Source organism: Apteryx mantelli, chromosome 13 (assembly GCF_036417845.1).
Source record: "Apteryx mantelli isolate bAptMan1 chromosome 13, bAptMan1.hap1, whole genome shotgun sequence".
NCBI classification, from domain to species: domain Eukaryota; kingdom Metazoa; phylum Chordata; class Aves; order Apterygiformes; family Apterygidae; genus Apteryx; species Apteryx mantelli.
Window position 1 is genome coordinate 23,101,814 of NC_089990.1, and position 22,986 is coordinate 23,124,799.

Below are 22,986 nucleotides of genomic sequence, written 5' to 3' on the forward strand. Positions count from 1 at the left end.
CTTACACACACACTCACCCAGTCCTTCTCTCTTCAGGGGACACAGATCCTCCAGCCACTGGCATCTGTCAGTGACAGGAGCACTATCTACTGAGAAAAATCGGTTTGTTGTATGGCAGGAACGGCTCTATGTAAACAACGCAGCTTTTGCCAATAACAAATACTTCAGCTCATTAAAGCTGCAATTTTTTTGCGGCATTAAATTCACTCCCCCCCCCTTTTTTTTTTTTGAAATTTCACTCACATTGGACAGTACAACCAGATCTGTTAAGTCATGGTTTGACCCTACACTAAATCCCACCATCCTGCAGGATCAATATTGCAGACACGATGCAAAGCACTGATCTGATTTAAACTCACTCTCCCTGCTCCAATCTGATTTTAAACATGTAACAGGTTAACATTCTGTCAGCAGGTTTGATGTTGGATTAGGTATTGACTCCCTGTCGCTCCAACTCCATGCCGTATCAGGTATCATTTACCCTGCTGCAGCTGGCATAAACCTCCACGTCTTGTGCTCTGGCCAATTCAAGAAAAATATAGCCGGAGAGCTACATCTGATCCAGATGAAGCTGGGGCTGCAGCTCTCCAGTACACGTAATTTGGCATCATAGCCTTAGTTTTAGCGTGTTTCTAATCCATTTCCTTCATGGGTCCCATGGTGTAGGGAGTAAAAGTGATGATAAATACGCCCCGTAACGGACCACTCTGTTCTCCAGCACACACACTGTTCCCGCACTTCAGTTCTCACATCTGGATGGAAAAATTTAAACTGTGAACATTTAAAAACACTTCATTTACACTAGAAGTTGGGCCTGTATCTTCTTTCCCATTTCATTTTCAATGAATTTTAAATGCAACCCACCCCTAAACTTGACAGTAATCGCACTACTGTTGTAATAAACAGACATAAGGAGAAAGTAAAGGTCTCTCGTGGTCTTCTTGGAGCCATGAAAATCTTCAGAAATACCTCTTTCCTCCATGCACTGGATCTTGCCTAAAACTGAAAATGAGTTTCTTGGAGATCACCTCTGTTTTACTTTTTCTAGGTCCTTTTCAAGAGATACTTTTAAGTGAGGAGAACGGGATCTTTCCAAATGCTGAGGGAATCCCTTTCCTCCTCTATTGGAGACAAGTCTGCAAAGCCGTAACCTTTCCCTCTGCTTAAACTACCACGGACAGTCAGTACGGCACCCCAGCCCCCTCGGGCTCAAAACCGAGACTGTAGTTTTTTCTCTCCTGGTCTTCTTCTCACTGTATCTTTTCAGCCACAGTTTTCTTCCCACCATGTGTTACTGACTTCTGATTTCACCCCTCTGCTAGAACGTCACAGGGGACCCGCGCTTATCCTGGAAGGGGCATAGGTGGGATTTATAGTTGCAATGAGAGAGGAGGCACTGCAGAGAAGTTTAATCTTTAAAAAAAAGAAGACACAACACAACGAAAAACAGGACAGGTTTATAGCATATGGGAAGTCCAGCATTTAATTATTTGAGGCTAAAATTCTAAAACTGGAATATCGAGCTTTTACACAGCGTGGCAATCATCTGTAACAGGCGACGAGGCGTTCGACAGAGGAGCTCAGTATCGCTCTGCCTGCTCAGACGCGAGCAGGGGGAAACGCTGCCGCCGCGAGAGCTCCCCGGGCGGCTGCGAGGGGCCGCGCCAGGCCCCGCCGCCCGCCGCCGCTCCGCGCTGCCAACGCCTCCGCCCGCCCTCGGGGGCCGCGGCCTCCCTCAGCCGCCAGCACCGCCGCCCGCCGCTCCCGGGCGCCGCGCCGCCGCGCTCTGAAATGGCCCCCGCGTGCGCAGGCTTCGCCCGCGGCGGGACGCGGGCCCCGCCGCTACCGCAGGGCCGGGAGCCCCGCACGCAGCTGCTGCTGCCGCCAGGCCTCGGGCTCCCCGCGCACCGCAGGGCGCCGCGGGCAGGCGGCGGCCGCGGCAGAGCCGCCAGCCCGCCCGGGAAGCGCCGCCACACCCCCCCCGCCCCAACCCGCAGCCTTTGCCCCTCTTCAAAATGGCGGCACGCCCTCGCCCCCGGGCCGCTCTATGCGCGTAGTCCTCCACTCTCCTCTCGCTAGCCCGCACTTCCCCCCCACCCCGGAGGGGGAGGCGGCGCATGCGCAGGCGCGCCCTCGCCTTCACTTCCTCTGTCGGCGGCCGCTTCCGGGCCCCCGTTCCTTGGTAACAATGGAGCAGAAAATGGCCGCCTGAGAGGGGAGGGAGGGAGCCGTTGCGAGTGTTTGGGGACGGACGGAGCGGGGCGAGCCGGCACCGAGCCCGCTGAGATCGGGGGCAGCAGCGGACCGAGAGCTGGGGAGGCGGCGGCGGGCGGCGGCGGCGGGCGGTGAGTATCGAGGCCGGAGGCGGGCCCTCAAAATGGCCTGGAGAAGGGAGAGGCCCAGGCCCAGGGGAGGTGGCGGCCCCCGCCCGGCGCCGGGGGCGGCCGGCGCTGCCGGGGCCCCTCTGCCTCGGCTCGGCGCCGTCGCTGCGCGAGGCCCGGCGGGCTGCGCGGGGCTGGGCCGGGCCGGGCAGGGCGGCCGCTGGCTGCGCGGGGCCGCGGAGGCCGCGGCCGAAACCGCCCCGCGGCAGAGGCGGAGCGGGGTGCCGTGATGGAGCCAGGGGCGGTGATGGCGGTGCGCGGGCGGGTGCGCCCGGGGCGCCGCGACCATCCGCTCTCCCCGGCTCCCCCAGGTGGGCCCGGCCTGTCACCGCGGGGGCTTTTGCCCCGTCTCCCCCGGTACGTGGCAGGGGCCTCCCGCCGAAGCGGGACGGGCTCGTGCCTCCATTTGGAGCCGGAGGAGGTTTGCGCTCCCCCCTCGGGAAGGGCCGCTGGGCTCCGCACCCTTAGGTAGCCTTATGAGCTGGAAGAGGATTCGAAACCAGGCCCTTTTTTTTTGGGGGGGGGGGAAGTGTGTGGGGGGGAGAATTTCAACCACTACCTTGGGCCTCGCCATACTGCTTAGTGCCTCCTTGAGGGTTTGTAGCTTTTCAGGACCATGTTTTCAGTTTACCCTTCTATGAATTGAAACAAGAAACCCTATTTTGGGAGACGGGCAAAAGGAGTTCGTACTGCTGTCTCCCTTTATCTGTGACCTGTTAAAAGCTGTGATGTTTGCCATTCTTGTCCTGTTAATTTCTCTCCACTTAAGCACGTCATCTTTGCTCTGTCACCTTACCTTCCTGTGCGAGTCCCGCCTTCTCCTTTTTTAATACTATTTGCTGACATTCAGGGTTTCTGTTTACTGTGTTTCAAAACCGTAGTCAAGAGCACTGCACGTATATTACTTTATCTTCCGGGCTCTTTAATGGAGGATTAATATCTGGTTGTTTTGTATGTAATTGTTAATGTTCGTTAAGCTTTTTAGATCTTATTGTGTAGAATAAGAAGCCTGCCAAAAGGTTTTACAACAAAAAATACATTATTTTTGAGTAGTTTTGTTTCACCATTTTTTGAGAAGATACAGTCTTTATCCAGAGAAGCTTGTCTTTGAGTAAACAAGCCTTCAAACTGGATTGTACCCAAATAGTACAGTCATGCATCTGATTTATTTCCCCTATCCAGATTGTCAGTACTGGTTAATTTCAAGTTGGAAGTCATCATAAAAATGCGAAAGAAGCTCCAGTACCAAATTGTCCCTGAATTTTAATTGCAGTGACTTGACAAGTCTTTTTGAAGAATAAACAGTTGGCTGCTTCTTGTGCAGTTAATTATCTTAATTGGGAGTCTGATGCTTAGTTTTGTTGTAGTGGTCAGCTAGCACTTAAAATGACTGTATTCCCTGTACAGGTTTACAATTTTGGAACAAAAAGAATTATAGCTTGGAAATTTTGTCTTGCCTGCTCATGACAAGGGGAAAATGCCCCACGTTATTAAATTAAGAGGTTCTCGTTATGTCAGACCGCAGAAGCATAATAGTTGCAGCATTGCCTTCATCAACAGTTCTGATTATACATGTTTGTCCCTGAAATAACCACCCCGACATCTTTTTAGCAGGCAGTGATTGTCATTCGTAGCATATAAATAAATTCATAGACATACCAAGGTATACTGGAAAACAGCGTTACAAGTGTTTGGCTTCCATTATGTGTCTTTTTTGTATCTGTATTTTTAGGTGAAGGTCTCAATGTGGTCTCTAAATGGAGACACTTGTAAAGCACTGGTATATCATATACTTGCATGGCTTATTCCTGTATTCCTCTTCCTCATAGGAATCTATCAAAATAAGTCCCTTGATCTTGATAAGATGCTTCTAGTTGCAGTGGAGGTGTTGCGCATTTTTTTACAGCTGTAGCTTAATATAACTTTGTGTACCTGAGCCTAAAGATTGCCTTTAAGTCCAATTTAAAGGTATGTTGTTTAGTATGTGTTACTAAGCTGCCCTAAATTTTTTTGTATTCAGTCTCCATGTGTTAAAACAGTTGAATCCAAACAAGAATATTAGGTATTTATCTAAGTTTGAGCGTGAATGAGCTGTTATATTTCAATGTATGTTTTAGTCTCGGTCTTCATGGCTAGCTCTTTAGCTTGAAAAAGCATAGTCTCGAAGGGATAAAACAAAACACGAACATCTCTGTCCTTGAGATATCTTAATATGGTGGTCTTGTGCGTCTCAAAAACAATGCTTGAATATAGTGTAGCAGTGTAATAACTTAGAGAGACAGGATCTTCGTTTGGTGTGTAGGATAGCTAGTAGCATCACAGAGACTCCATTTTGCTTTTGAAGACTCCTGGCTGCAGTGAAGAACATCAGAAACACACGAGGCTGTTATCTTCATCGTATTGTCCAGGCACTAGTCATTAGGGTGTTTGTGTGTGTGTTTGTTTTGCTGATTCAGATTGTTGAAGCTCAGCTTCTTACTCAGCAAGGGCTGAAAAGTTGCACAGTTTTGTAAAAGCATCTAATAATAATTGAATATGCAACAAAAGTCAATGCACGTTTGCTTTCTCTTAACTTGGTAACTTAAAAACATTTTGCTTAGAGCGGTCTTAATTTCAATATGCAAGGTGTATGTGCGTGTAATCTTGTTAATAAAATGCTTGAGCCTGCCTGCCTTAGTCATCAGAAATGGACTTGTAGTCTTAGAGACGTGTTTAAATACAGATGAGTTTTACTTAATTTTATTTTCCACTTTTATATTTGTTATGTACTAGACATGAACAACAAAAAAATCCTTGTATCGGAATTCCTGTGTGGTTTGTGGTTGTAGTGACAGTCATTTGTTATATTGGTCTTTTACTTGCACTAGAAGCTGTGTTAGCAACAGTTTTGTGGAGACAGTGGGATTCGGTAGTCGACTTAGAGTGGAGTTTTTCTTTAAGTGAAATTTAATGGGTTATGATTGATTTTAGTACTTTCATTAACCAGAAGTTTTGTTTCTTCAGACATCTGAATACTACATGGTGGTCATCAGTTTTGTGGGTGCAACTCCCTTGGAAGTCATCCTGTTTATACTGCTCTGTCTTTCAGTGTCAACACTGGTTACTTGCGTACAGCAGTACTTCTTCCTTCGAGCTTCAGAGTGGGCCCTTGCTTGCTGACCTAGCAGGAAGCTCGCTTCTGGAAGAAGAGCGCCATTGCGTAAGACTCTTCTTCCAGTGCTGGAAACTTGTGATGTCTTGTGTATGCTAAGGGTTCTCTTTTGTGGTATCATCTGAACTTGAAGACAGAAGGCAGGACTATCGTAATGTTATTTTCAACTTCTTCGTGAAAGGTATTGTTTTAATAAGTGGGTTAAGCCCTTGATGTTGGCAGTTTTTACTGCATTTTCTTTTCAGAACTGCACCTTCATTCCACATGTTCAGTTCTGGAATTGGTAAGCTCCACCCTTTCATACTGAAGATAAAATTGGAAAACTGTGATGAGTTTTCTTTTATTGTTTAACTAGTTCTTGTTGAATTGGGAATTTGTAGGAGTAAGATGGCTCTTGTTGTGGGACCCTTGGAGACAGGTAGGCTTCCATACCTGATTTCACTACTTCTTTCTGACATTTCAGGAGTAGATGGTGTATCTGCTAGCGTTTTCATTTTTTTGTCTCAACAGCTTTTCCTGTTGAAGTGTGCATTCCTTTTTTCTTTTTCTTTCTTTTCTTTTGTTTTTTTTCTAAATTCTCTGCAATTTTTTGCACCTATTCTGCAAAAGCATTCATCTGCTTTCTGTTATTTAAAATGAGTGTTCAAAATGACATCTTCTTTTATGGCCTTTGCTTTGAAACATACTGGGGTAATGAAATAGCTGAATCCATGTTTAACATGCCTAATTAAGGTAGTATTTAATTTCTTATAGCAGTTTATACAGAGCACTTTACAGAAGACAAAATTTGCCTTCAACTTTCCAAAAAGTTTTTTGAGGCAAAGAGGACATAGCGCATTCTTGAGTGTTTAAAGTTTGTGGTAAGTTTATGAAGTCTAGTAAAAGGGAGATCTGTTCATCAGTGTCAGTCAGACTATCTGTAGAAAGCAAGAGTAGCAGAAAAAGAATATATCCACAATTCATGATACAACTTTGAAAACTAGAGAAGTTGTTACTTGTAGTTTCTAAAATGTAGATTAGTGAATTGTTCCTGTGGCATCAAAGCTTTCACTCTGATCACAGAATCAGGCTTGTGTACCTGCACAAAAAGGGAAAAGACTTAATAAAGCTCCGTATATAACACAAGTAGGTATTTGTTTCATTTCACTAGTTTGAGGTATTTTTTTCCCTTAATGATAGGATTCCCTTCTAGTCCATTTTTGCTTTTGAGTTTGCAGGCTTGAATGATGCAATATTTAAGATGAAAAAAATATAGCTCATGTTATGTCCTACTTTCTGCTAGTTTTGGGTACTGATAAGCATGGAAGTTATTTTTCCCCTTTTAATTATTCCAGGAAAACTAATACTGCAGGTGAAGTTGTTTCTGTTAGTGCTTAGAGAACTTGGAGTAACATCACTGCTAGTTCTAGCTGCTCTTCTTGTGTCATTTGAGAAATGGAGTTGCAGAGGCTGCTGAAGTCAGAGTTCCTGGAAAGGGCTTTGAACAGGCCACCTGTTGTACTTCTCCTGTAGGTGCAAAACCTTTCAGGTGCACGGGTATGTATATTCAGTGAAAACTGGAAAAAACAGTTTATCTGAAACAAGCCAAAACAGAAAATAAAAAGAATTTCTGGCTTCCACTATGGAGTTGCTTCTCTTAGTCAAAGGGTTTGATGGCTTCTGTAGGCTGGAAGTAGGCAAGGTGCTCTACCGGTAGAAGTACCTAATTAAGATGAGGTTATGAATCATAACTGAGAAATTAGCCCTCTGCTGAGCACACCTATAAAACACTTATTCATATTGCCATCCTTCTTGTATATACAAAAGTATTAATTATGTTGCTGGGACGTGAGGTAATTCAGGAAACGTTCCTAAGGTACAAGGCACAGCAGATCGTCATGTAGCATTGAAATACTAGTAACACCTAGATGGGGTCACTTTTCACGAGGAGGTTTTTGTTGCCCAGCCAGCTCATAAGTATGAGTTGTTTCTGTGGTTTAACTAATTTAAGTGCCTTTCTCCTGTTTAAAGTTTTTGAGACTTGCCCTGTACATCTAATGAAGATTATAATTTTAAGGTATTGTGTTTTCTTTTAGCCCTGCCAAAGAGTCACTTTCGAGTTTGTCACATCTTGTAAGTTTTATCTAGTTGGTTTAATGAGGATTCTAATTATTTTATGTAAATTTTATTTAAATTAAAAAACCAGGAGGGCAGACTAAGGTAGTGCCTTGGTATTCAACACAGATAAATGCTATCAGGACATATTTAATATATTTTTGAAGGAGGATGATCTAGTGAATTGTCACTGAGTCATTTGGTCCACCAGTACTTCCTCTGGGAAGAATCTTTTTTTTTTTTTACTCCCTAAATGGTAAGCAGTATGGAGATGCACACTGTTACTGTTGAAGGCGAATGGACAATGCAAGTATTCTATCACGACTGGTGGTCCAGCTGGGCTTTTTGAGCAGTAATAAATTCCTGACGGATTGCTTTAATTTATACACACCTTTACCTATGGGAAAATGTAAAACCTCTTGTATTGGGTATAAGAATGGTAGCTGCAGTATTAAGGGAATATCTAGTATTTTTAAATTGTTTATATCCAAGAGAGCATAATGCTACCTTCTCTTATAAAAAATAATGTATCAAATGATACCTGTTGTGGGCTTACTGTTTTTTGTACCGCAGTCTGCAGCAGTGGTGGCGAGACAGCTAGTCATTTGTGCTGTGGAGTCTCCGAGTCTGGTGGAGCATAACTGCAGGGAAGGTACTTTGCTGACTTGTCAGAGGATGGGAACACCAATTAAATATGCACTGCAGTTAATGTGTCTGGATATTCAGCTGCTGAAGAATATTTCTCTTCCTTCTTGTGTGTGTTTGTATGGTTTTGTCTTTTTTTTTTTTTTTTTTTTAAGAATATGGCTTATTCTAGTGAAGATCTTGTTTTGTGCAAGCTTTAGATGATATTCTCTTTCCCTGTTAGAGATTTTTCCAGATAGCTCAGCTGAAGTTGACCATAATCAACAGATCTGAACTTCCTACTCACAGATTTGACCTCCTTCAGCCTTTGTCAACCCAGTGCTGACAAGGGAGGACACAAAAGAAAGGAATTCTGAGTCTTTTTAATTTGGAGAAGAACAAAATCTTACTTTGAGTTGAACTACACCACTGGAAGAAAGAAAGAGAGTGGAAATGTACCTGCTTATTTGATAATGAAGTGTCAGTCATTCTTCTGTAACTTAACAGTATACCTGCTGGCTTTCCCTCATCAGGATTCCCAGTGTTACAGTAGTCGGCTTCCTTAAGCCAGCCTTAATTTTCTGCAGTGTATGATCTGAGAACAGAATCTTAAATGAGGGAAAAATTCTCAAGGTATTTTTGTGACACTCTACTGTGTGGAAGTAGGAGCGTGGTGGTGCAGTGGTGCCACCACCGAAATCCTGTTGCACAGCTAGGTGAGATATGAGGAGTCATGATGACATAATAGTACTCTTAATATTCTATAAACTCTCTCTAGTAATATAGAGCTCTGTAGTGGTGTGGGAGGTGACATTAAGGTGTGAAGCTTAAAATGAAAAGGTGGATGGTGAAGAGAGAGATTTCTATCCAAAGGTTTCTGCTGCTTTCTTAATTTCCATGTATGGGTTATAATATCAGAACTGTATTTTGAAGAGTTTTGTCCCATTTGCTATCAGCAGTAAGGTAGGGAAAGTGTGTTGGTTTGCTACTTACTTGTGTATTTTTCTCAAAGTGAATGTCCTATATAGACTCAGCATTTATATGGCTTTGAAGTAGCTGAACAACTTGAAATTGGGCTACGGTGGGTTAGTGTAATCTGTATTCATTGTAGCTTGCAGTAGGAAAGTACAGTGAGTTAGCGTCACTAGTAGAAGTAGTCCTGATGTAGGTGAAATTCTTAATTTAAAATCCCACCTCTGAGGCTTTCTTAGTTACAGTATCTTTGTAATCTTGACCAGCAGCTGATTTTATGGCTTAAGAGGGAAGAGCAGAGATGATCGAAAAGGAGGGGGGAGCAAACCTGGAAACAAGTGAGACTATGACTTTGACTTACTCTTGGCATTTCCTAAACAATCACCTACTGAAGTATACATTAATCTATGGGTAAATGAGATTGTTTTTCCTCACTTTGCTTGTTTTGACACCCTCCCTTTGTTCCTGACCAAGAACAGTTTCTCTTTCATCTTCTGAATAGGAATGGCCATATATCTTTGCATCAAATAGGCAGAATGTAGCCAAGGCACCTGCAAACACTGGAATTTGCAGTTGAAAGGAAAATTTCAAAGCATAAGCAGTAAACAAATTGGATACTTTGTGTGCTTAAAGCTGTTTTCTTTTTTTTTAAAACCTGTTGTACAATTAGTCTAATGCTTACAAACATGTTAACATTGTCATCTTTATGAATGCATTCCATTTGTAAAATATTTTCCTCAAAATCGTAGCAGTCCTGCTATTTAGTGAGTTTAAAACAAACAAAACTTCATGCTGCACCTGCCCCTTAGTACCTTATTACATTCCCTGATGTTATTAACTGTACTGGAAACTTTGGAGTGCCTTTGTTCCCCCACTGCTTCATTGTTGTCAGCCTCATAGAAAGGTAACACAGATCACAGAATTGTGTTGCATATCCCCAAAGAACTAATGCATCTTTCTGGGTTTTATTTTGGATGCAAGTGTGTCATTGTACTTGAGGCTTTGTTCAGGTGTTTCTTGCAAAAGCAGCAGTCTTTGTATTTCTGATGTCTTTGTTAGAACAAATATGTTTTTAAGTGAAGTTACTTGGGGTCATAATTTTGCTACGGAAAGCTTGTAAAAAGTTGTTTGAGTTTCAGTGCAAGCTAAGCTCTCATTAGAAGCAAGTGTCTGAGATTTGAAGTCCGTACAGATTTCATAACTGAATTCAGTCCAAGTTGTACATACCCTGCTGAAAGCATTGTGTAACATCCAGTGTAAACGGGCTCATTTATCAGTGTATGTGACAGCACATGCAGCTCTTCAGACGGGACATGCAGTCTTTAGATTGCACCAGAGGTTTAGCAATGCGGAGAGGGCTGTTAGGCTTCCGTTTGAAACAGCAGTAACCCCAGTGATGGCTGCTTCTTCCTGATGGATAAAAATTAAACTTAATTTGCTTGGCAAAATGGCAGAAATCCACAGAACCGAGTAATACCGGTAGTCTTCCATGCCTCTGTTACTGTGTGGCAACAAGTCATTTGTGCCTTGATACAGTTAACTTAAAAACACATTTTGCTGCTTCAGAAGTAGAGACAAAGCAAATTGGAGTACTTATTTTATAATCTACTATCTACAATAGTGGAATGTTATATCTTATGGAATTTCCTGCTGTTACACACTCAGGTTGTCTGTGCACTTTAATCGTCACAATAGCAGCTGAAAAAAAAGCTACCCTTGGAGATCATGCAGCGCTTCTCTTCTCTGGAGAAGCACTAATGTAAACTGTGGGCAGTCTTGACTTGACAGCTGTGCTGACAAACCAAAAAAAGATGCTTTTTGCACTAGACAGATGTCTAAGAGTTGGAAATTTTCCAGTAAAAAGCAGAAAAGCTTTATTCTTCCAGTATTTTCATGTCACATGAAATATGGTTTAAATGAAAGGAATGTTTTCTGATGGGGAATATTGTCACGGAGCTTTTTAGCATGCAGAGGATTAGCTTGCTAATCACCTTTCTGAGTAGCTAGATTCTACCAGTTATACAGGAAAATTCTTGATGTTGTGAATTGTGAGGCATTATGATTAAGGAAACTGGTTATTATTTTAACTTCCTTTGATATATTTGCATGGGGCAGCTAGTGCTAGAATGTTTCCAGCATTTGCATGCCTTTTGTTTTAATATTGATCAAATACAGGCGTTGCATTCATTGATGTTCAGAGACATTGTGAAAGATCTTGTCCAGATGAAAAAGAGCATGAGAAGGCTATATTGAAAAAATACACAATATAGAAAATGGCTCTTTATAGCAGAAATAATGCCTGGTATACATGGTGGATTTTTGTCCTGGGAACTTGTTGGTGATCACCATCAGCAATCCTTTTTTGAGGGATATAATATCTCTCTTTTCTGCATGTACAGTGTTCCCTAGCATCTTCAGACTTCCATATTTGAATTCCTCATAACCCACCTTATTCTGTTAAAATTCATTTGGATGTTGGCAATAAAGTGTTTCTCTTAATTGGCTGTAAAGCTGCACCGAGCCCTGCTTTCTTCCCTATGGTGCAGGGAAGGAAGAAGTGCTGAAATTTTAGTCCTATAAACTTGTCTTTTAGAGTAACAGAACATAATCAAGGATGGCTTGTGCCTTGTACTACATTGTTGTATGGCACCGTTAAGCATGTTTTGTGAGTTGTTAGGCAGTTATGGTTTTGGGGTATTTTATGCTAAAAAGGAGGGGTAGTCATAGACAGCTATTCAACTGTGTATATAAAGATAGATTAAAGGTTATGGTTAATACTATTCCTTGTGTTCCTAATTGCTGCTTTGAACATTTGATAATTGAGGCTATAGTTTTAGTTTGTGCATCTTGAGGAGTTCATGCTTTTTTTTTGAGAGTGATTTCATTTGTGATTATGCAGCTTATCTTCACTGAAACTTCATCAGCTAACTAAATTTCTTTCAGAATTTAATGATAACAGTAAAGAATGTAGTACAGTTTAAACTCACCTAAATATCATGTTAAATTTCATTACATTGGATGAAGGGTTTGTTTTCTCCTTTTTAGATCCTCTTCCACTCATCTTACCAAGATGGAAAGCTCAGATTCTAGTGATAAAGGAAACCTTGATCAATCAGAAGCACAACGTCAGAGTCAGCTAGATCGGTTAGATCGAGAAGAAGCTTTCTATCAGTTCGTAAACAACCTGAGTGAAGAGGACTACAGGCTTATGAGAGATAACAATTTGCTAGGAACACCAGGTGGGTAATGCTCATGTGTGTACACCTTACTAGAATTGCTTGTACGTGATGTGTGTCCTTTTGCTGTTCTCCTGAGTCTGTTTCACCATTTAGTTTTCTTGTTGCAGTTGTCTTCCATAGTAGGAAGTAGCTCTTTGCTGATTTGAGTAATTTGAGGGGGGCATTGATTAATGGAGAGGTCGTTAGGGTAGTGTGGATTTATCAGATATGGAAGTCTAGTGTTCTCACAACTTGAGGGGAGCATCCAGAGTTTACCTACTTATGGACTCTTAGACATTTTTGATTGAAAAGTTAAATCCCACTTAGACCTCCCTGGATGAAAAGTTTGCGCTGGTCACCTAACAGTGTAAAAACAGGATAATTAATCTGGTGTAACATGCTGCATGGGCATTTCTATGTCAGTTTTTAATTGATTTGCTTGCTTTAAGTTGATTCTTCATAGGATTATGCTTAATTCAAACCAGTTTCAATTTGAAATGTGACTTCAGCTAATGGAAACCTTTTTCATGCTTTGAAGGTGTTATTTTGATTATTTCTTTTTAAAGCTATTTAGCTGGTATAGAATGAAGAAAACTGAGTTGTAGAGGTCACAGAACCCAGAAAGCACTTCAGTATTCTGAATAGGCTGTAACTGTCAGATCCTTCAGCTTCAGTAAAAGATACTTGAGACAACAGTGTTGGGAGTGTCTGAACTCTTCAGCAATCTGTGGCTATCTCGTTATGGCAGGATTTAATTGGGGGGGGGAAGCGAAATAAGCAGTCACTTGTATCAAAGCCTTTGAAATATGGTCTTAAGCTATGGATAATGCTTGCCATATATATGATTTGGAAATATTTTTGGAAAACTTTGCTTGTTTTCAAAGGTGAAATTACTGAAGAAGAGTTGCTGAGAAGGCTACACCAAGTTAAAGAAGGTCCACCACAGCAAAACAGTGATGAGAATAGAGGTATATACAGTATTTGTGAAAACTCTTAACTTTAGCACCCCATACGGACCTTAACTTGAGTGCAGGAGTGGAACAAGTTAAGCCTAGGCAGGTGCAAGGTGAGCTTTGTTTCAAAACTAAGTGAACGTTATGTCTGATATCTGCTGCAGAGATCAGTTTGGGACAGATTTCACCCATAACGCGTCTGTTACTTACATCAAGATAAAGTTTCTTCTAGGTTTCTTTATTTTTGTTTAGATTGCTTTCTTGTCTGTTCCCTTCTGGGATGCTTTTGGCACTCCTTTTTTTGTTTTGTTTTTCATTCTTCTCTTTCAAGGATTCTGTATTGCTTACATTATCTCCCCTCTAAAGATGTTGGTGGAGGACTCCTGGAGCTTGTCACTGGGGTTTATTCTTCAGTGAGATGGGTTTGATATGAAGCTGTGCTTCAAGTGAAGGGTCAGAACAGACTTAGTTCTCCGTTTAGCGGTCACTAGATTGGCGATATTCTGTGTTTTTCTTTCCAAACAATTAAGCAATCTGATGTATTCTGATACTTGATACCTGGTTGACTTTCCATTTACTTATGATAAATAATACGTGTTATTTTAGTGACTTGTTTGCTGTGTGACCACTACAGCCTCTCCATACCTATTAGAAAAATGTCCACTCCTGCTCCCTTAAAAGAGCTCTAGCAGATGAGAGTTGATGTTACATGTGAAACCACAATAGTGCATGATAGGATTAAGCGCTTTTGAACTGTCACTTGTTAAAGTAAGCAATTATGTTCTTGGAAAAGATCACTCCAAAATTAGCTCAGTACTCTAATTTTGGTAGTTCCCTGTCTTTTTCACAGGTGCAGAGTCCGCAGAAGATGTTTCAAATGGAGATTCTATAATAGACTGGCTTAATTCAGTCCGACAGACTGGAAATACAACGCGAAGTGGGCAACGAGGGAACCAATCTTGGAGAGCAGTGAGCCGGACTAACCCAAACAGTGGTGACTTCAGATTCAGTTTGGAAATAAATGTCAACCGTAATAATGGGAACACAAATCCAGAAACTGAGAATGAGCCATCGGTAGAGCCTTCCAGTGGGGAGGATTTGGAAAACAGCCAAAGTGACTCTGAAATTCCAAGGTCTGAATCGCCATCCATAAGGCAGCCTGGATCAGAAAGGAGCACTTCTGAGGAGCTAACAACTGAGGAAGCCTCTCCTCCTAGAGGGCAGAGGAGAGCGAGAAGTAGGAGCCCAGAACAGCGGAGAACACGGGCTAGGACTGATAGAAGTAGGTCACCTATTAATCCAGTGAGTGAGACTCCTCGCAGGGCTCATCACAATACATCATCTCAGACACTTGACCATTCCTCGGTAAACGAAGCTGAGGGAAGTTCTAGAACTAGGCAGCATGTGACCTTAAGGCAGCATACAGTGGGGACTGAGATGCCAAGTGAAAATGCAGTTCTGTTTTCAGCCCCTGAAACAAGACCTGCTCCTCAAGCAGCAGGTTCTTCAGAAACTAATGGCAGCAGTGAGTCTGCAACTCCTGGGCAGAGGCCTCCTACTATAGTACTCGATCTTCAAGTGAGAAGAGTTCGTCCAGGAGAATATCGACAAAGAGACAGCATAGCCAACAGAACTCGGTCCAGGTCCCAGACACCTAACAACACAGTCACTTACGAAAGTGAACGGGGAGGATTTAGGCGCACGTTTTCCCGTTCAGAACGGGCTGGAGTGAGAACTTATGTCAGTACCATTAGGATTCCTATTCGTAGAATCTTAAACACAGGCTTGAGTGAGACGACATCAGTTGCTATTCAGACCATGCTAAGGCAGATAATGACAGGCTTCGGAGAGTTAAGTTACTTTATGTATAGTGATAGCGATGCAGATCCTAGTGGCCCCACTCCAAATCAGAATGTGGATGCTTCTGAGCCACAGAATGGAGGTGGTGGTAGTTCAAGCAATGAAGGTACAGATGCTAGCTCAGGGGAGGTGTATGAAGGTGGTAATGAAGGTGGTTCGACATCTGGTGCTAGACGAGAAGGTCGGAATACTAGGGGATCGGTCACATTTGAAGAAAGTGGTTCTCTACCATTCCTTAGCCTGGCACAATTTTTCCTATTAAACGAAGATGACGATGACCAACCAAGAGGACTCACCAAAGAACAAATTGACAACCTAACAATGAGGAATTTTGGTGAGAGCGATGCTCTGAAAACCTGTAGTGTGTGTATCACAGAATACACGGAAGGCAACAAGCTTCGTAAACTGCCTTGTTCCCATGAGTACCATGTCCACTGCATTGACCGCTGGTTATCAGAAAATTCCACTTGCCCCATTTGTCGCAGAGCAGTCTTAGCTTCCGGTAACAGAGAGAGTGTTGTCTAAATGAGATCCGAATTCCTGGCCAAGCAGCTAGTGTAATAGTGATGGGCAAAGAAGTCACTTCCTTTATGGCCACTTTTTGAGTGGTACCTAAATGTATAGTAATGACTTGGAGTGAATCTTCTCTCATGAAAGCATTTTTTGAATTAAAGCTTTTAAAATTGGAGCATTTCTTTAGTTAGGGTTTTCAAGGTCTAGTCAGTTTGTGATAAATATCGCTTGTCCAAAGACATCTACCCATTTAAAAATATTTTTTCATTATGAAGACTATTAAGTTCTTCCCCTGCCCCCCAGGCCAATAAGCATTTTGTCCTCAAGATTGTACTTATGAGGAATTCTTCTGAGAAGTCATCCCAGCTAAATGTACGTGAGTCGTAAAGGATTTTTTGCAAGAGATCCAACTACCCGACTGAAAAATAATATGAACTTAATTGCACACTTGAATATACTTTTAATTTTCATACTGGGTTAATATTGGACATGTCTGTGTAAATAACACTAATGTTAGCCCTTTCCCCATCACTATGGCACGCTGTAGGATGAGCTGTTAGCTTAATTGGGATATTTATCTTGTTGTGGAAATATAAGAATTGCCTATGCTTGTTTAAATAAAAAAAATCTGTTTTAAAATTGTAAAGCTTTTTTGTAGAAGCTCAGTACTTTTCCAATGCACTGTTGTACTAATGCATTAAGAATTAAAATTGTACCATGCTTAGAAATCGAGAATGCTTTTCATACAAAACCCACCACAGAGAGCAAACTAAATACAAGAGAGCTGCTTTTGTAACTGTGTACCTGTCAAGAGCAGTGCATATCTGTACTATTTATGTGAACAGCTACTGTAATATAAGAACAGTTGAATTAGACATCTTAATTGCATTAAAAAATGGAAATTGAATGTTATAATTGCAGTGTTTTGGCTCAGTAATGCCACCAAAAAGATGATAAAAATTAGAAATGGTTCTAATGACTGGTTATTTCTTTGTATGGTTACTAATATGTAATAATACAAATGGGTATGTACCAGTTCATTCAGTGAGGTTTATGCCCAATTTTTTGTACCAAATCTTATTTTAATTTTTGAGGCAACTCTGTGTAACTCTTCAGCAGACAAATACTGACAGATTTTTTTTTTTCCTCCACCAGCTTCAACAATATTGGTAAACTCGATCTGTTTAGTGAACATGCTGATATCCAGTGTTAGTAGCCTGTGACTAAAGTGCCACAGAAGAATAATTTTAAGTATTAACTGTAAAGCAGATTAATTATTAGTGCTAAGTTAAATTTGAAATTTCTAATTGATTACTGTAGTACACTTAAAATGTTACACTTCTGGCAATTGGCAACACGTTTAAAAAAAAAGCTCTTTATGCTCCTCTTGGACAGATTAGAACTGGTTAAATTTTCTATTAAAAGTAAGTATGTGGCATATTAAATTGAGAATTGGAAAATGTACCTTAACACTCATCAGTGTTGGGGGAAAGCTTCCCTTCACCCCCTCAGTAAGCTATTCTTTCTGTTTTATTCTTTAGTGATTTTTTTTTTCCAGCTAATGTGTGCAGTGGGGAAAGCAATTATTTATTTCAACTTCAGGGCAGTAGTTATGAAGGGATATGAACTGCTCTTGCTGGCTATATGGGAGATGTTGCTTGCTCCTCAGATGACAGAAAACCAAAGCTGCCCTATCTTTTTTTTTTTTTTTTTTCCTAATTAAAACACATTTTCAGTGTTTTATAGTGGTGGTTACATTAAAATATAGTCTCAGCTCTAAGCCATTTTAACTTCTCATCAGCTAGTTAAGGATTCCACAGTGTCCCAAAATTCCAATTTTTTTTTCTACTTGTGTATTTTTGTGGTGGTTGGTTCAGTGGGAAACCCTGACTGGCTATTGAGCTCGCTTTCCTCCTGGTGGGGCACACCATCGTGGCAGAGGGGATATGTGTATTCTTTTTTAAGTGGAAGAATAAATAAGCTTATGCTCTTAAAATTTTTCCCTCTGATGTGCATCACTGTAAAATTGGAAATTAGCTATGAATTTCAGGTGCTGGACTTTCATGAATGTAGATAATGTACTTTATGCCAAAATTTCCTCAACAAAATAACACTTCTGAATTTCTTCCGGTAGCATACACATAGCAAATACATGCTATCAGCTGCAGCTTCCAGTAGCTTTACTGGCTTGCTGGAGAGTAGAATTAGAAGGGGGGGAAAACCCAACCCTCTCTACGTGGCTATGTTTTAGATTTTGAAAATCTGAGCTACATCTCTGAGGACTAAGGATGGTGACCAGAAAGAAAGGAGCCCACTAGTGCTAATTAATGTGAAGCACGGCTGTGATACGTGTCATTCAGCATAACTCTCTTTTTAATGTTCTGAGTTTCCAATAACTGTACACTTTGGTAGAATCAACTTTACGGTTTTGTTATAGCTTGATAGTGGCATGCCTTAACATTTTATCTTTATGTAACAATAGCAACAAGTAAATAAAATGTTGGAGGTTTCCCAAGTGGTACCAAGAACAAATAATTTAATGTCAGTTAAGAAGCCCTCGACTGTCGGAGCTGTTTTGTCTGCCTTTGCGAGCACCGAGGGTGCTAACGGCGCGGGGGCCGAGCAGTGTCCCCACTGCTCCCAGGTGCGCCCGGCAGCTCGGTGGTGGTCACGGACGCCTTCGTAGTGTGCCACGCACAAAGCACAATTTTACGTCAGAGTCGTAGGCCTGGGGGCTGGCAACAGGAACTCTCAAGTGCTACCGCGTTGTGCCCTAGTGTGCCCCGAGGTAATTTCTCTTCTTTTAAAGTTGCCTTGGAGTTTGGAAAAGCCAGAATTAACACCTTAGTTGCTAACAAAACAAAAGCCTCTCTGATTTTAGCAAGGTTCGCAATTAGCCTGATTTACTGCTTATGGATTATTTTGGTATTGAGCATTTGTGCTTACAGCTTCCCTAAATTCAAGCTTGCTTGTTTTGGCATTGCTATTACAGGCGGGATGCAGCCGCTTTACTCATGCTTATTGCCATCTGAAGGGTTAAAACGGTTATTTTTTGTAATTTTCTGATGCCTGGTTGTACAGAAATGAGTATTAGGCAGAGGCAGCCTTGTTGCATCAACTGCCTAGTTCGTAGTGCCACCTTGTGGGAGCGTCTCTTACCCTTCCTTCAAAGCGGGGATAAATGTGCATCTTGTCTCTTAGAGCAACATGGTTTCTTTCTCATTGAAGGCTTTTGCTTTACTTTAATTTTGAAGGAGTTCCCCTGTTACTGCCTGCTTAACTAGAGTTGTCGTGGTGGGTTTTTAATGGCAAGCCACACGAGCTCATATTGTGAATGCCCGTCCGTCTGCCTGTGAGCTTAATTCCATTCTTGCAGGACTGATCTGTGTCCGCAGGACCTCCATACATGGGTATTGAAGCAGTTGTGAGGCCAAAACCTAGAAGAATGCACGCTATTTTTTATTTAAGAGTGCAGTGGACAGTTTAACTTGAATTGTAAACCAATAAAGAGTTGAGGGTGCTTGCTTGCCTTTTTTTTTTTTTTTTTTTTTTAATTAGGACTTTATTCATTAAAAGAGTACTGTGAAGAGTAATTCCTGAGGTTTGTTAGACTTCCCTTTTACATGCACTTTTTTATTACTTAAGTTGTTTTTTTGCAAAGAACTTGTAGGCAGTTAATTGATTTGTTTTCACAATGATTTGACTAGTGTAGCTACTGCACGCATAGAAATTACCCATTAAAAGTTTAAAGACTTTCTGTAGGAAGTATTAATGTGCATGCATAGCAGCTGCACTAACATGATACCGTACCAATTTTGAAGGAGCCATAATTGTCCATTGTGTCAACTTGCAAACTAATGTATTTCCCACTAATGTTGACACAATGGACCATAATGACTGTCATTCCAGTTTCCCGTCACTTAGCTGGATTATGCAAATATGTGGAGTCCGAAGGGCTGTTTCCCTGGTATAATTGCAGTGGATGTTTATCTCCAAATGGTTGCCTGCACAATGGGGAGATTCAGAGTGGTGCCATAATAACGCAGGTCTAAGAGAAAAGGAACACGGTTGAGGCTGACCATTGATTTCTGACTGTTGGCAGTGCGATTGGGTGTTTTCCGAAGCTCCCAGCATGATCTTAGTCATCACGCTGCAATGCACAGGTTCATCCAGTTGGCTTCAGCCACAGCCTCATCTTTAGCTTGAGATCCTTTGTACTGCTGTAACGTGTACGTTTGTGTAACTGTCTGATGTCTTGATTTTCTCACCGTTGTGCTTGCTCCTGCTGTGGGGACTTGCTTGACTGAGGGTGTGCAATGAAGTGTTGAGCTGCCGCGGTACACGGTTGTTACGGAAATGTCTGCCTGCTCCTCTGGCTTCTCCCGGGAGGAGTCGCTTTCCGTGGGGGTTGGCTTGGAGCCATGTTAAGGGAATTTGTAACAAATTCAGAAGTATTTCAAATCTATACAGACACTAGGCTTTTTGTTTGTTTATCCTTGACTAGGGAGGGAAGAAGGAGAGTGAAAAGACAGAATCAATGGTAACTTGCCCAAAGTACATTTAAGTGTTGTGGCTTTTTTTTTTTTTTTTTAAGAAAAAAGAAATTTGCATCTGTTATACCAGGGCTTCCCAACCTCTTTTTGATATGAGGTATTTTTTTTTTCTTATGGGGGAAACAAGCTATTCAATTTGTTTTGATTATCTCATCTGGCTTTGTTTCCTTAAGCTAAAATACCCAAGACCCCTTCTTGAATATTGCTATCTGCTAGTAAGGCTGTTGGTTGGGAAGCCCTGAATTAAACTGAGAATGTAATCATTTCCTTTTTTTTTTTTTTTTTTGTACACTGCTTTACATCTGTTTATACTGGACTTGTTTAGTACAAAATGGTACTCTGAGGTCATCAGACAACAGTTTGACGAGATTTGATAGCTAACATTTAGGAGGAGTTTGTTCCCTATGTAAGATGTCATAACGCAAATTGAAATAGACTCAATAAAATGCATGAAGTGATAATTTTGTGCTTGATCATCACTCCTTGGGTTTATTCTTCTTATGGTGGGAATGTATTGGAGTAAATTACAATGGATGTGATAGGAATTTACTTCATTTGTCTGCCTCCTCCCTTGAGGCTGGATGGAAAGGGAAGAACTGGAATGGTATCTAGCTAAGTTCTCAGAAGAATTTATTGCTCCTTCTTAGTACATAGAACTGCAGGAATAAATCTCGTTATGTACCAGACTTCTGTAAATCTGTCAGTGGACAATATGGGATACCAAAACAGTCATCCCTAAGTTGTCTTTCAAGTAGTAGCTGTGACTTTTACGGGAGCCCATCAGTACTAGGGCCTAGTGATCTGACTTCAGTGCTGCGAATCCAGAGAAACATGCCACGCTCTTTGCAGTGTGCTGTGGCTTCCGTAAGCACTCACAGATGGCTAAAAGCTTCATCCTGAAATTAGCATCTGATCTACGTGCAAACGCTTGCTTGAGTGGGAAGGAAATTTTTTAGGGTGTGGGATGCTATGTTTATTATCAGCGCTTCCCTCACCTCCCCTCACCTCAGCTCCATTCCTTGTGTAGGAAGTCGTAGCCGTTCCTTGAGAGAGGCGTGATGACACTGAAACAAAAGAAGGGGTGGAAAGCTGCTGCGGAGTACGGAAACATTCAGTGCCCATTGGTTTAGGTGCTCCGGAGGAGGTGGGCAGCAGTATCGCAGCTGGGCTGATGCTTGGCAGCACTGTGAGTGATGATCTGGCTGTGGTAAAAAGGAAAGATCTGCAGGGTTCCCTAAGGGATGGTTTGAATCTGAATCCTTCTCCAGCTTCAGTCTCCACGGGCAGCGCTCTTTGATAAGGAGCTTTTTCCCCCGGTTCTCATAGGCTTCGTTTTGAGCTCTGTGGTTTGTCTTGTTCTGGAAGCATACAATTACTTGACCAGTTCAAACTGAAATTCAGTCTTCAACTTAGGCCTTTACTTTTATTTCAATGTCTCCATGCAAGAAGCAGTTCCCATACTTTCTATACCAGAAACTCTTTGCCAGCTCGCTGACTTCAGCCCTGCATCTCCCTGTAGGAAGAAGTCCTTTGGTATCTGTATCCCTGTATTTGTTCCTTAAAAACTGTCATTGCTTGACCCCCAGATTGCCTTAAAAATCCAAACAAACCTTGGAGCCCTTGTGTCGCTGACTTCATTCCAATGTTTGTATTACATTTGAGATCTTTGTTTTGGCCTGCAAAACTTTGTATAACTTAGTTCCTCCCTCTCAGTGCTTAAACCCTATAACCTTTTATATTGTCCTACTCCTCCCTTTGGAGTATTCTTCCATGGAAGAACGGTCCTGTTGCTGGATGGGAGAGGGAGAAAGGCCGTAGCAAAATACAGGTTGAGGAACCTTTCCATCCCTGTGCAGATGGGAGTGGAGCAATAATCATTCATTCAGTGACGTCGCTTAGCTCTCTCCAAAAGATGTGAAGGAATCTGCCTGCAAAATTAATTTTCAGTGTCTAGAGTGAAAATGGCTTCTCTGTGTCCCTACTCGCACACCAAGCAAGAGAAGCTAGATGTTATAGCTCGGGAAGAGCCAGATTACCCTTGTTCTGTGGAAGGGCACACTTCAGAGACCGTCCCACAGCCTGTCTCCCATCTCAGTGTCCTGAAGCGCTCCGCTGAGAACAGTGAGCGTTTCTGCGGAGAGGGCTTGGGAAGCGCTGTTCAAGGCCATTTTTCAGTGGGATTTACCCATATCAGTGGGAAATACAGGGGTGGGGAGAAAAGCAAGTGCTGTTTTGCTGCTAGCTCATGCTTCCCAGCTGCTTCAAGCGTGACTGGACCTGCTGAGGGACCTTTACTATAGTGAACCTAAGCTCGGCTCTGCTGCGGCCGCGCTGGCGCAATTTGATGCAGTCAGTGGTGGTTGCAGGAGGAGCACTGAAGTCAAAATGATGGGACTGCTCACAGGGACAGCGTAAAGTCCTTATCTGTGACTTCATGCCGCTCTTCTGGTGCAGAGGAGACTCGTGGACTGGAAACCTGAGCAATCCGGCTTTTGCAAACCTCACGGGAGATTTCAGCTACCAAACGCAGCAGGAATGCCTAAACCCTTACACGCAGGGAAAACCCAAATCCCTAGGGTTTCTTGGGTTTTGGCGCGTTACCCTGTGCCGTCAGGTCGTGGCTCTTTGCGAAACGAAGTCGCCGGGCTCATGCGAGCGCTGCCGGAG

At 42.2% G+C, this 22,986-nt stretch overlaps 1 protein-coding gene across 7 annotated transcripts; it reads left to right on the plus strand.

The window, feature by feature from the left end:
- The first annotated feature begins 2,199 nt into the window (after positions 1 to 2,199).
- Positions 2,200 to 18,276, plus strand: RLIM (ring finger protein, LIM domain interacting). 7 transcript variants are annotated; one of them, XM_067304363.1, is made up of 5 exons: positions 5,871 to 7,068; positions 8,200 to 8,278; positions 12,268 to 12,461; positions 13,325 to 13,408; positions 14,244 to 18,276. In XM_067304363.1, the coding sequence occupies exons 3-5, from the start codon at positions 12,293 to 12,295 to the stop codon at positions 15,776 to 15,778; spliced, it is 1,788 nt and encodes a 595-aa protein (XP_067160464.1). In that variant the 5' UTR covers positions 5,871 to 7,068; positions 8,200 to 8,278; positions 12,268 to 12,292; the 3' UTR covers positions 15,779 to 18,276. The 7 variants fall into 7 exon arrangements, with proteins under 7 accessions (XP_067160465.1, XP_013804579.1, XP_067160464.1 ...); XM_067304364.1 differs by lacking the exons at positions 5,871 to 7,068; positions 8,200 to 8,278 and adding an exon at positions 2,200 to 2,345; XM_013949125.2 differs by lacking the exons at positions 5,871 to 7,068; positions 8,200 to 8,278 and adding an exon at positions 2,732 to 2,738.
- The last annotated feature ends 4,710 nt before the right edge of the window (positions 18,277 to 22,986 follow it).

Coding starts and splice junctions, on each gene's coding strand:
- RLIM (XM_067304364.1), top strand. CDS start 12,293: ATGGAAAGCTCAGATTCTAGTGATAAAGGAAACCTTGATCAATCAGAA. Junction 12,462..13,324: donor CAATTTGCTAGGAACACCAG/GTGGGTAATGCT, acceptor TTGTTTTCAAAG/GTGAAATTACTGAAGAAGAG. Junction 13,409..14,243: donor AAACAGTGATGAGAATAGAG/GTATATACAGTA, acceptor TCTTTTTCACAG/GTGCAGAGTCCGCAGAAGAT.